At 44.9% G+C, this 9,792-nt stretch overlaps 1 protein-coding gene across 1 annotated transcript in view; it reads left to right on the plus strand.

Moving 5' to 3' along the window:
- ASCC2 (activating signal cointegrator 1 complex subunit 2) overlaps positions 1 to 9,792 on the plus strand; it is a 40,477-nt gene that overhangs the window by 6,508 nt on the left and 24,177 nt on the right. The window contains exons 3-5 of the mRNA XM_011373348.2: positions 4,009 to 4,167; positions 4,539 to 4,709; positions 5,667 to 5,796. Coding sequence (XP_011371650.1) covers positions 4,009 to 4,167; positions 4,539 to 4,709; positions 5,667 to 5,796 — 460 coding nt within the window. The remainder of the gene's footprint in view (positions 1 to 4,008; positions 4,168 to 4,538; positions 4,710 to 5,666; positions 5,797 to 9,792) is intronic.

Below are 9,792 nucleotides of genomic sequence, written 5' to 3' on the forward strand. Positions count from 1 at the left end.
AAATTCCATGTGTTAAGTACCTACCTTGTTGGCCTGTACTGGTATAGAGCCGTTCTATTATTGCAGAAAGTTCTGTTGGACAGTCCTGGTCGAGACTGGCTCCTTGAGTGGTTGGGTCTGATTTTCTACCTTAGTCTTTCCCCATGTACTGAATTCCTGGGTTATTAGACTGTGGGCTCGTGAGAGCAAAAACCTAGTTCCTTCCCTTCATTTGGGTTCTCCAGTGCCAGGAAACATTCAGTAAATGAGTCAAAGAGCCCAGTGAGGCCTTGTGATAGACAATGGAGCTACTATGAAAAAAGTTGTGTTTTCTGCCTTTGAAGGACCCATGGTCTGAAAGAAAAGCAGACCAGTAGCTTCTCTACAGTGACATCAGGGTTGTGATAGAAAGAAGTCCAGGCTGCTACATGAGCATGAGAGCCTGAGCTGCTGATCCAGACCAAAGGGATGTGTGAGGGCAGGGAGATCTTAGGAGGTAGTGGGAGGGTACATATAACCAGGGAAGGCTTCCTGAAGGAGGGGGGTCTTGAACTGAGTAATGAAGGGTGAATAAGCACTAGCCTGGCAGAGGAACTGGGAAGGGGTGGACTTGGCAGGAGGACCTGAGTATGCTGTTTTGAGAGAGCCTGATTCCGATACCAACCACCAGTCACTGGGGGTAGAAGCAGTATTACAGAGTTAAGGAGCATGGCCTCTGTGTTAAATCTCACACATACTTGGCTGTGACTTTGGGCAAGTTACATAACCTCTCCATGCCTCAGGATCCAAAAAGGATGATAGAACCAGCTTTGTGGGGTGGCTATGAGGATTAAATGAGATGTCTGAATTAGCACTGTACCTAGAACATAGTAAGCACTCAATAAAGATGATGATGACAACAGTGACAGAAGCATTGAATGAGGGGTAGGATGGGAAGAGAGATGAGCTGAGGGAGATAGTTGACCGATCAAGGAGCAGTCTTGTTGGCCATGCTGAAGAGTATTACCCTGCTGGCTACTGGAAGCTCGTGAAAGATGGTCCTAAGGTTCGTACCTACCCTGTATGTGTCTCCTTAGTCCTAACTTTGAACAGGAAGATCTCTAGCTGAGAGACAGCCACCACACTGCCTTTACAGGGTTATAGGTGAAGCTAATTTTTATTGAGTACCTACTGTGTACACAGCACATACTTGATGCTATTGAAGATCCAAAAGAAATGAAGTCTTGGGTCAGAATGAGGTTTTGAGGAGGATAAGACTCATGTAAGTGGAGCATTTGGAGAACAGTGCAAAATGGTCTCTAATCAAGATAAACAGAATGAAAGTTTGATGGGCAGATAATTTTCAGAAAGCTTCATGGAGCAAGTGGGATCTGAGCCAGGTTTGAAGGTTGGAAGATACAGCTGGCCCTGCTACTCCCTGCCCTCAAGTCTTCCGTGACTCCCATTACCTACTAAATAAAGCCCCCACTCTTGAGCCTGGCATTCAAAGTCCTTCAAAGACCTTGGCAGTATCTGCTCCTTCATTACCTCCATTCATTCCTTTGTCCAGCCAGCAAATGTATGTGGAGAGTCTGCTCGATGCCAGGCACTGTTCTAGGGACTGGTAATGCTGTGGTGAACAAACCTTAGGCCACCTCCAGAGGTCTAGTGAGGGGAGACAGAGAAGGCAGGCCCTCTCTTTTTATATAACTTTATCGAAGGACAATAAACTGCATATTTAAAGTATACAATTTGATTGGTTTGACTTCTGTATACATCCATGAAACCATCACCATAATGAAGATAATGAACATTTCAACCACTCCCAAAAGTTATTTGTGCCTCTCTATAATTCATCCCTTCCCCTCTTCCCATCCAAAGGAACCACTTATCTGAAAGCACTTTTGGTGTGGTTCCACAAGCACTACTGTCGGGGAACCACAGAGTGCAGGTGCTGGGGAAGCCCGGGCGAACCCCTAACCTAGTCAGGGGTGGGAGTTGGGGAGACTTCCTGGAGGAGGTGAGGTCAGAGCTGGAGTCAAAAGGACAAGCAGTGAGACCAGGTTGGCACATGGGGACCGTAGGTCATTAGTAAGTCTGCAGTGTAAGCTTTGGTTCAAATCCTGCCTCAGTTGCTTCCTTAGCCTTGTGACCTTTGCAAAGTTCCTGAGCTTACTGAGTCTTTGTTTCCTCCTCTGTAAAAAAATAACAATCTCCCTTTTAAATAGTCGTAGATTAAAAAAAGGAGGGCTTTGGGACAGACCTACTCAGCAGCTGGCAAGAGGCAGGTCCTCCATAAGTGGTGGCTTTTATTATCATTATTCCAGTGTTCTCTTCCTCCAAATTCATCTCCTACCGTCCTGTGTCCTTTATTTTTATGGTCCATTTTTATGCCTCCATAAAAATACTGTTTCTTTCATCTAAAAATCCTCATTCTCCAAGACCCAGCTCAAATGCTGCCTGCTCTGGGAAGCGAGCTGTCCCTTGTCCTCCAGGCACAGTTAATCCCCTTTTGCACACCCACAGTCCCTCTGCTAGGCTTAAGCTGTCACTTCTTCTGTTTTGTGCTTACTTGGTGGCTTTGATGTGCATCTTCCCCTCTGGAGCGTGGGCTCTGTGAGCACGCAGATGCTTTTCTTAACATGCCCCACCGCACTTGCTGGCACAGTGGGGTACCAGTCAGTGTTTGTAGGATTAAATGGAAGGTAGATTCCTGGGGCAATCTACCTTCCATTTAATTGGGGTGGGGTGCCTGTTCAGGAGTGGAGGGCAGTGAGTAACCTGGCATGAGAAACAACCTAAGAGGGACACTATCAATATAGAGAGTTACAGGGGAGCTTGGAAACCTAGGAGATGAATTTAGGCCCTAGACTGTGTCTCTGAACTTGCTTCAGTCAGCAGGATTCCTTTTTCAAAAGGTTTGTACCTGGAACCCCACTGTATAAATTCTGATTTAAATGGGAAGGGTCCTGACAGCCCACCCAATAGATGGAACCCAAGGACTCCACTGTTTGAAAACTTGCATTAGGCAGTAGGGAGGCATACGTGGTTCTCAAGGAGACTGATCAGTCAGTCGTGATTTTCCTGTCTCCTCTGGACTGACAGACATGGAAGTGAGTGGATTGTGGTTGATAACACCTGAGATGTTGCCCAGCCTTCTATTACCACTTCCCTGGGAGAAAACAGCCATTATGTAGTCTGAGGAGAAAACTGAGCTCATCGTCTCTTCTCTATGGTGAACAAAGTAAGGTTTGTTCATGGCAAGGTAGAGTTGAAAGAGAGAACTTGTGATTCTCAGTCGAGACCTGTATTACATGATTAGTATCTTTTATTTTTAAAAAAATTACTAAGGTTTTCTCCTGATTATAAAAAGAATATAGCACGTTACATACAGAATGATATTATTTTTGTAAGAAAGGTGAAAACGTCTAAACAAATAGCTTATATAGATATATTTTAATGTAAATGCCTAGGAAAGGTCTGCAAGGACACTCACTGGTTGGGACTGGGAGTATGGTTCCAGGCGACTCACCTCTGTAGTGTAAGTTTTTAAAAGAAAAGATGCTCATGTCTCACTTGTATAATTAAAAAATGAAAGCAATACATGTTCATTTTTTTAAGTTGGAAAATATATTTAAGTCATAATCCACCCCCCCCCCACTAGAGATAACCGCTATTAGCTTTGGAGTATTGTCCCCACCCCACAAACACTTTTTTTAGCCTGTGTGTGAATGTGTTCAGTAGATATATACTTTCTGAAAATCCAAAAACTTGTTATATAAAATAGAGAAGTTTGTACCCTGCTTTTTATTCCCTTAACCTTTCCCCATGTCATTAAATATTCTCCGAAAAACATGGTTTTTAATGCGCACCTAGTGTTCCCTGGATGCAACCAAGCCCCTTTGTTAGAGACACTTGGTTCTTTATGCTTAAAAGCTCCTTGGAGGGTCACCGGTTGGAACAGCCAAGTGTTGTCATTGCTGTGGGTTGGCAAATGGGCCCTCGCTGACTAACCTCTGCCACGTTAACACGTGGTTTTTGGATCCGTAGCACCCCGAGCAGAAGGCAGACCGGTATTTTGTGTTATACAAACCGCCCCCTAAAGACAACATTCCCGCCCTAGTGGAGGAGTACCTGGAACGCGCCACCTTCGTAGCCAATGACCTCGACTGGCTCCTGGCCTTGCCTCACGATAAATTCTGGTGCCAGGTAACATTCTATCAAAATTAACGCTAAGACAAAGCACATGACATGCCGTTGGTTGGTTGCTGTTATTGTTTCTCTCCCCCTGGGAGATGCTTTTTTTCTCTACTTCTTTCACTGGATCCTTAACAGCAAATTGTGGTTTGGATTGCTCTGTCTTGTATCACAAATCTTAATGGTGTTTATACAACGCCTTCCAACCTGTCATTTTTAGAAACATGTGTTTAGCTCTCGGCTCATTCATACCTCCTTGGTCCCTTGGGGTTGGAGTGTGTGCCACAGGCCAGGGCTGATGGGCTATGAGCTCCTGTGCAGTCCACCCACAAGCCCTTGGGCCTCAGTGACAAATCCTTGCTCTCCTCTGTTGCCTGGCTTAGGTTATCTTCGACGAGACCCTGCAGAAGTGCCTGGACTCCTACCTGCACTATGTCCCCCGGAAGTTTGATGAGTGGGTGGCCCCAACTCCTGAGGTTGTTGACATGCAGAAGCGCCTCCATCAGAGTGTTTTTCTCACCTTCCTCCGCATGTCCACTCACAAGGAATCCAAAGTAAGCCCCTGATCTCGTGACAGGTCACCACTGACACCTAACACCTCTGTGCCAGACTCTGCCCCTGGGAAGGAAGGCTCTAGAAGTATCGAGTTTCTTCTTGTCTCCCCTCAGCCTTTATTCCCACTGTTGGGGAAGAAATCTGTGCCACCTCCCTTATCCTCTAATTCACCGGGTCATTCTGCGTTGCACCCAGTGTTTTTATCAATGGGAGCCCGAAGGCCCTTTGCCAGTTGACCCGTGACTGTGCCTTTTTTTGTGCGTCAGAGAGTAAAAACACTGATTCTGGTTTTTGAAAGGAACCTGTATGTGCTTTTTAAAAACCTTTACTGTTTTTTTCCTCTGATTTTAAAAATAATGATGCTGTCTCTAAACAATACAGACATTACAGAAATATATTGTGAAGGTTACTCACAAAATCTCCTTCCTCCACAATAACCACTGTTAAGGTACATGTTCCATTAGGGAATTTTTTTTTCCTTTTCAATAGGAGTGTGCATGTGTACATGTATTTATTTTAAAAATAGTATCTTGGTTTTTTAAAAAAACTTATTTAGTATGGAAATTTTCAGATATACCCATCTCCCAGCTTCAATAATTATCAACATTTTGCCAATCTTGTTTTCTCTCTCCTCTTGAGTTCTTTTTTCTTTTTTTGAAATATTTTAAAGTAATCCCAGATATCATGGTAATTTACCCATACATATTTTAGAACAAATCCCCAACTGTTTCGTAGTGCACTTTCGCTTCTTTTTACCTTAAAACGAAGACTGGCTATTGCTCTAGGTCAACATATAAGGTTCAGACATGTCCACAGTATGGCCAGACCTTCATTTATTAGCCGGTCCCCTGCTGATGGGCCTGAAGGTTGTTTCTTGTAGGTTTGCTATTACTTTATAATACATCTGCTTTCAGAAAGTCTCTCATCCTTATCCTTTTTTCTGCTCGTTTCCTTAGGATCACTTTATTTCCCCCTCTGCATTTGGAGAAATCCTCTACAATAACTTCCTGTTTGACATCCCAAAGATCCTGGACCTTTGTGTGCTATTTGGAAAAGGCAACTCGCAGCTGCTCAAGAAGATGATAGGTACATAGGGTGCAGGGCCTGGGGGGCTGCAGAGACGGCCCCTACTTGCCAAACTAGAGGTTCCAGAGGGCATCTAGATGGGCGCAGGGAGATTCAGAGCAGCAGCGGCGGGTGGTGCTTGAAAATGACTTAGATATCTGTGTGCCAATTCTGAAAGTGACTGGGTGGTGTTGGGGAGTGGAGACTAAAATGTGTACCACACGGTTCCTCAGGATTTTGGCTCAAACAATTGAAGAAGTGAGGAAGTTTGCTCTGGTGATGAGAGTAAGAATAGCAATGATAGCTAACCTTTATGTGAGTGCTTACTGGTGTACTGAGCACTCCTCGTGTTATTTCAGTTGATCCTCACAGCAGCCGTGTGATGTAAGTGCCATCATCTTCCCCATTTATAGAAAAGGGAATTGAAGTTAAAATGTAAGAGACTTGCCTAAAAGGCCATGACTAATAAGTGGCCATCCTTATTTATGTCATATAGGCCTGAATTTCAAGCTCCTGTTCTTTGCCATTCCCTGCCTCAGAGATGATGGGGCTGGCTCAAAATGTCATGATTTGCATTGTTGCTGAGAACAGATGGAGGCAGAGTTCAGAGAAGACTCTTTGGGTTTTGAAAGGAATGATGTCAGCAGTTGGATCCCATCAGGAGGTGGTGGGCTGGAAGGTTCAATCAGAGACGGAAACCTTTGTTGGGATGCTACAGAGGGAACAACACCCTTTGAATGTGGCTCATGGCATTGGGCCCAGTACGGAGAGGTGCTCACCCTGGACACCCCCGTCAGCCCTCTTCACCCTAAGATTCTAGGACACAGTCTTCTAAACACAGTTACAAAGCTGAGTAATCCCTTAAAATGGTTTCTTTCCTTCCTTCCTTCCTTTTTTTCCCCTAATAATAAAGGTAATACATGTTAATTTAAAAATTTTTGGAAGAGTATAAAGTATAAAAAAGCAGGAAAACAGTTGCCAAATTCCTGCACTTAGAGACAATCATTTGGTGATTATTTCCTTCCAGTCTTTTCTCTGTGTATTTTTTTAAAAAAACATATTAAAGCACAATGTTTATAAAATTTCATATCCAGCTCTTTCATTGCAGCAACCTCCAGTTTCTCATTCAAATCTCATTATTGCATGATCGTCAGTTAATGTCTTTTATTTTCCCAAAGAAAGACCCTTAATAATGTTACTATAAACTAAGAGGATCAAGTAAGTGAGAAAAAGCAAGTGTGATTAATTAGAGAAACAATTATTAGGCCAGTATAGTTAGAGCAGAGCATTCTGGGAGACGGGAGAGGGAGAAGCTAGGGCCAGATCAGGGAGGGCTCAACGCCAGGCTTTAGCACATGGAGAGCCATATTGCTTGGTGGCTAAGAAAGCAAGCTCTAGAGTTGAACTGCCCAATTCACCCCCCAGCTCTATTCCTGGCTATGTCACTTAGCCACTCTAATTGACTAATTGTCAATTAGCCACTCTAAGGCTCCGTTTTCTCACTTGAAGAATGGGAAAACTAATGATATACCTACCTCGTAGGATGGTCGTGGGGACTGAATATGAGGTGGTGCTCAGGACAGTGCCTGGCACATTACAGGCACTTGGTAAGTGTGAACTCTTATTGTGATGAGATCATGGAAGTCTTAATGCTTAGAGCAGGGTGAGGAGCCATCTGATAACAAGATTAATCTGGCCGTACATGGGTGGGGAGGGTGCTGACAGGAGGCCACATAGGAGGCTGGTGCTTCAGTGTGGCTTTGAAGGTGAGAGCCTGGTTAGGCTACTAGGGCGGGAAAGGACACCCAAGAGGCAGAATAAAGCAGGGCTTAGTGACATCAGCTGGAGGGAGAAGTCCTAACGTTTCCTGAGAAAACTGATGTCAGTTGTAGAAAAAGAGCTTTTGGGAGGTGAGAGGAGTGGGTTGTGAGTAGAGGCTAGGTCAGCATTAGATCTGTTGGGTATAAGATGGCTGCGTGGATCCAGGGGGAGATGATGCAGTTCCAAACAGGCGAGGGTGGATAGAGAAAGCTCTGCCTGTTGCCACGGTTCCTAATCTTTTGAATCACTGACTCCTTTGAGAATCAGATGAAAGCTTGTCTTCAGAAAAACAGATCCCTTATACATTTTGCAGTATTTTAGAACGTTCTTATGCCCATATTGAGAACCCTAAACTGACTTATTAAGGAGAGCCCTTTCATTGGCTCTTAGAAAATGGTTAACAGAAAAGAGGGCAGGACCAGGCATCAGGAGCCCCTTCATTTTGTGTGTGTGTGTGTGTGTGTGTGTGTGTGCGCGCGTGCGTGTGTGTGTCTGTGTCTGTGTCTGTGTCTGTCTGTAGACCCCTTCTCTACACCTATCCCTACACATACGTTCACTTGTGTGCACACACACAGACACACAGAGAAGCTTTCTTTCCAGTTCCTGAGCAGAAGGCACAGCAAGGGTTAGCCTCTATTTTTCTACCACAGAAACTCTTGAGGCAAAGCAGATCATCTGTAAGAGAGTCGACAAGGGCGAGAAAGAGGGATCAAGGGAACTGGCCTATGGTCTTTTGGGCAGAAGCCCAGTCCTTATCCTGCTCCCCACTCCCATTCCCTCCACTCCCCACTTTTTTAAACCTCAAGGCTGGTATTGTGAATTAGCAAGTAATTTTGAAAGCAAGGCCTTTCAGTTAAACTCTTTTGGAGCTGCGTTGCCACAGCAGGGGTACATTGTGTCTTGGCCCTTTCGAGGACGACATTGATCTATTTGGCAATACTTTCCATTCACCCTGGGTTTTTGAACATCTTCAGTCTGAGAAGAGATATTTCAAAGGATGCTATTGCTGTCCATACCTTTTAATTATTTCTTGAAGAGATCAAAAATCTGAGCTTCACCAACATTGGAATCAAAGGAGAGTAAAGGGACTCTGAAGACCCCAAGGGTAGATTGTGAAACGTGATCTCTTTTGCTGCTTGTAAAACATTCCTGTTACTCAGGCTTAAGTGCTGGAAGAATTAGGAGAGCATGCCTTCCCTCATGTCAGGTGGCTAGGATGTGCAAGGGACCAGGGTGTGGCCCTGGGAGTTATAGGAGAAGACTGCTCCTGATGCCTGGTCAGGAGGTGCTCCCTAGAGAAGGTGACACCTGCCTTATGTCAGACCTAGCTCTGGGAGGTCACTCCAGGCAGAGGGAGGGGACAAGGCTTGTTCTCTGAGGTTGAGGATGGTATGAGGGAGGAATGCAATGCTAGGAATGGGGAGAGGATGGCTGGAGATGCCAGCAGAGCCAGATCTCACAGGGCTCTTTGTGCCATGGTCAGGAGTTTAGGCTTGACCTTGAGGTTACCGATAGGGTATTGAGGAAGGGCAGAAGTTGGTGGAAACACATCTGTTACTCTTTGCCCGTCAGGAGCAAGAGGTAGGTTCAGATGGTCAAAAAATACTTTCATAGGTTGAGGGATCAACACCCATCTGGAGGTGGTGAGGAACCGAGCTATAGTGCTGATAAATCTCAGCTTTCTGGAATCAAGGAAGAAGTAGCATACAGGAAAGTAAAGAAAGTCCAGCTACCTAGTGACTTGCTTACTCATCTAGCCTCATCTGGCCTTTGAGCTCATTCATTTACAAATCCTCTGGGATAGGGCGAAGGTTTCCTGGTTTTCAGTAAGGAAACCAAGAACAGACCTGCCCAAGGCCAGAGCACACCTAGAATTCAGAACATCCTGACAATCAGCCAGCCTTAGATACTAGGATTAGAGTGGGATGAAGAACCCTGACCTCTTAAGGGCATTGGCATTTTGCATTGTCACGTCTGCCAGCTAGCCGTGATTCTCCTTCCCTCCCTTCACCATTTAGGCAGCCAGAACATTTGGTTTCTGTTCCAGTTACCATATGCTCTAACCTACGCACTCACAGCAGCAGTACTTGGAGGATAGTAAACACTCAGAGAGGAGCTTCATTTTATAGGAACAACTGTGAATGTGTGTTAAATCTATCTCTAGGTTTCTCGCAGGCCTTTCATCTCTGAGTGAGA

The sequence above is a fragment of the Pteropus vampyrus genome, unplaced genomic scaffold (genome assembly GCF_000151845.1).
Source record: "Pteropus vampyrus isolate Shadow unplaced genomic scaffold, Pvam_2.0 Scaffold223, whole genome shotgun sequence".
NCBI lineage: Eukaryota > Metazoa > Chordata > Mammalia > Chiroptera > Pteropodidae > Pteropus > Pteropus vampyrus.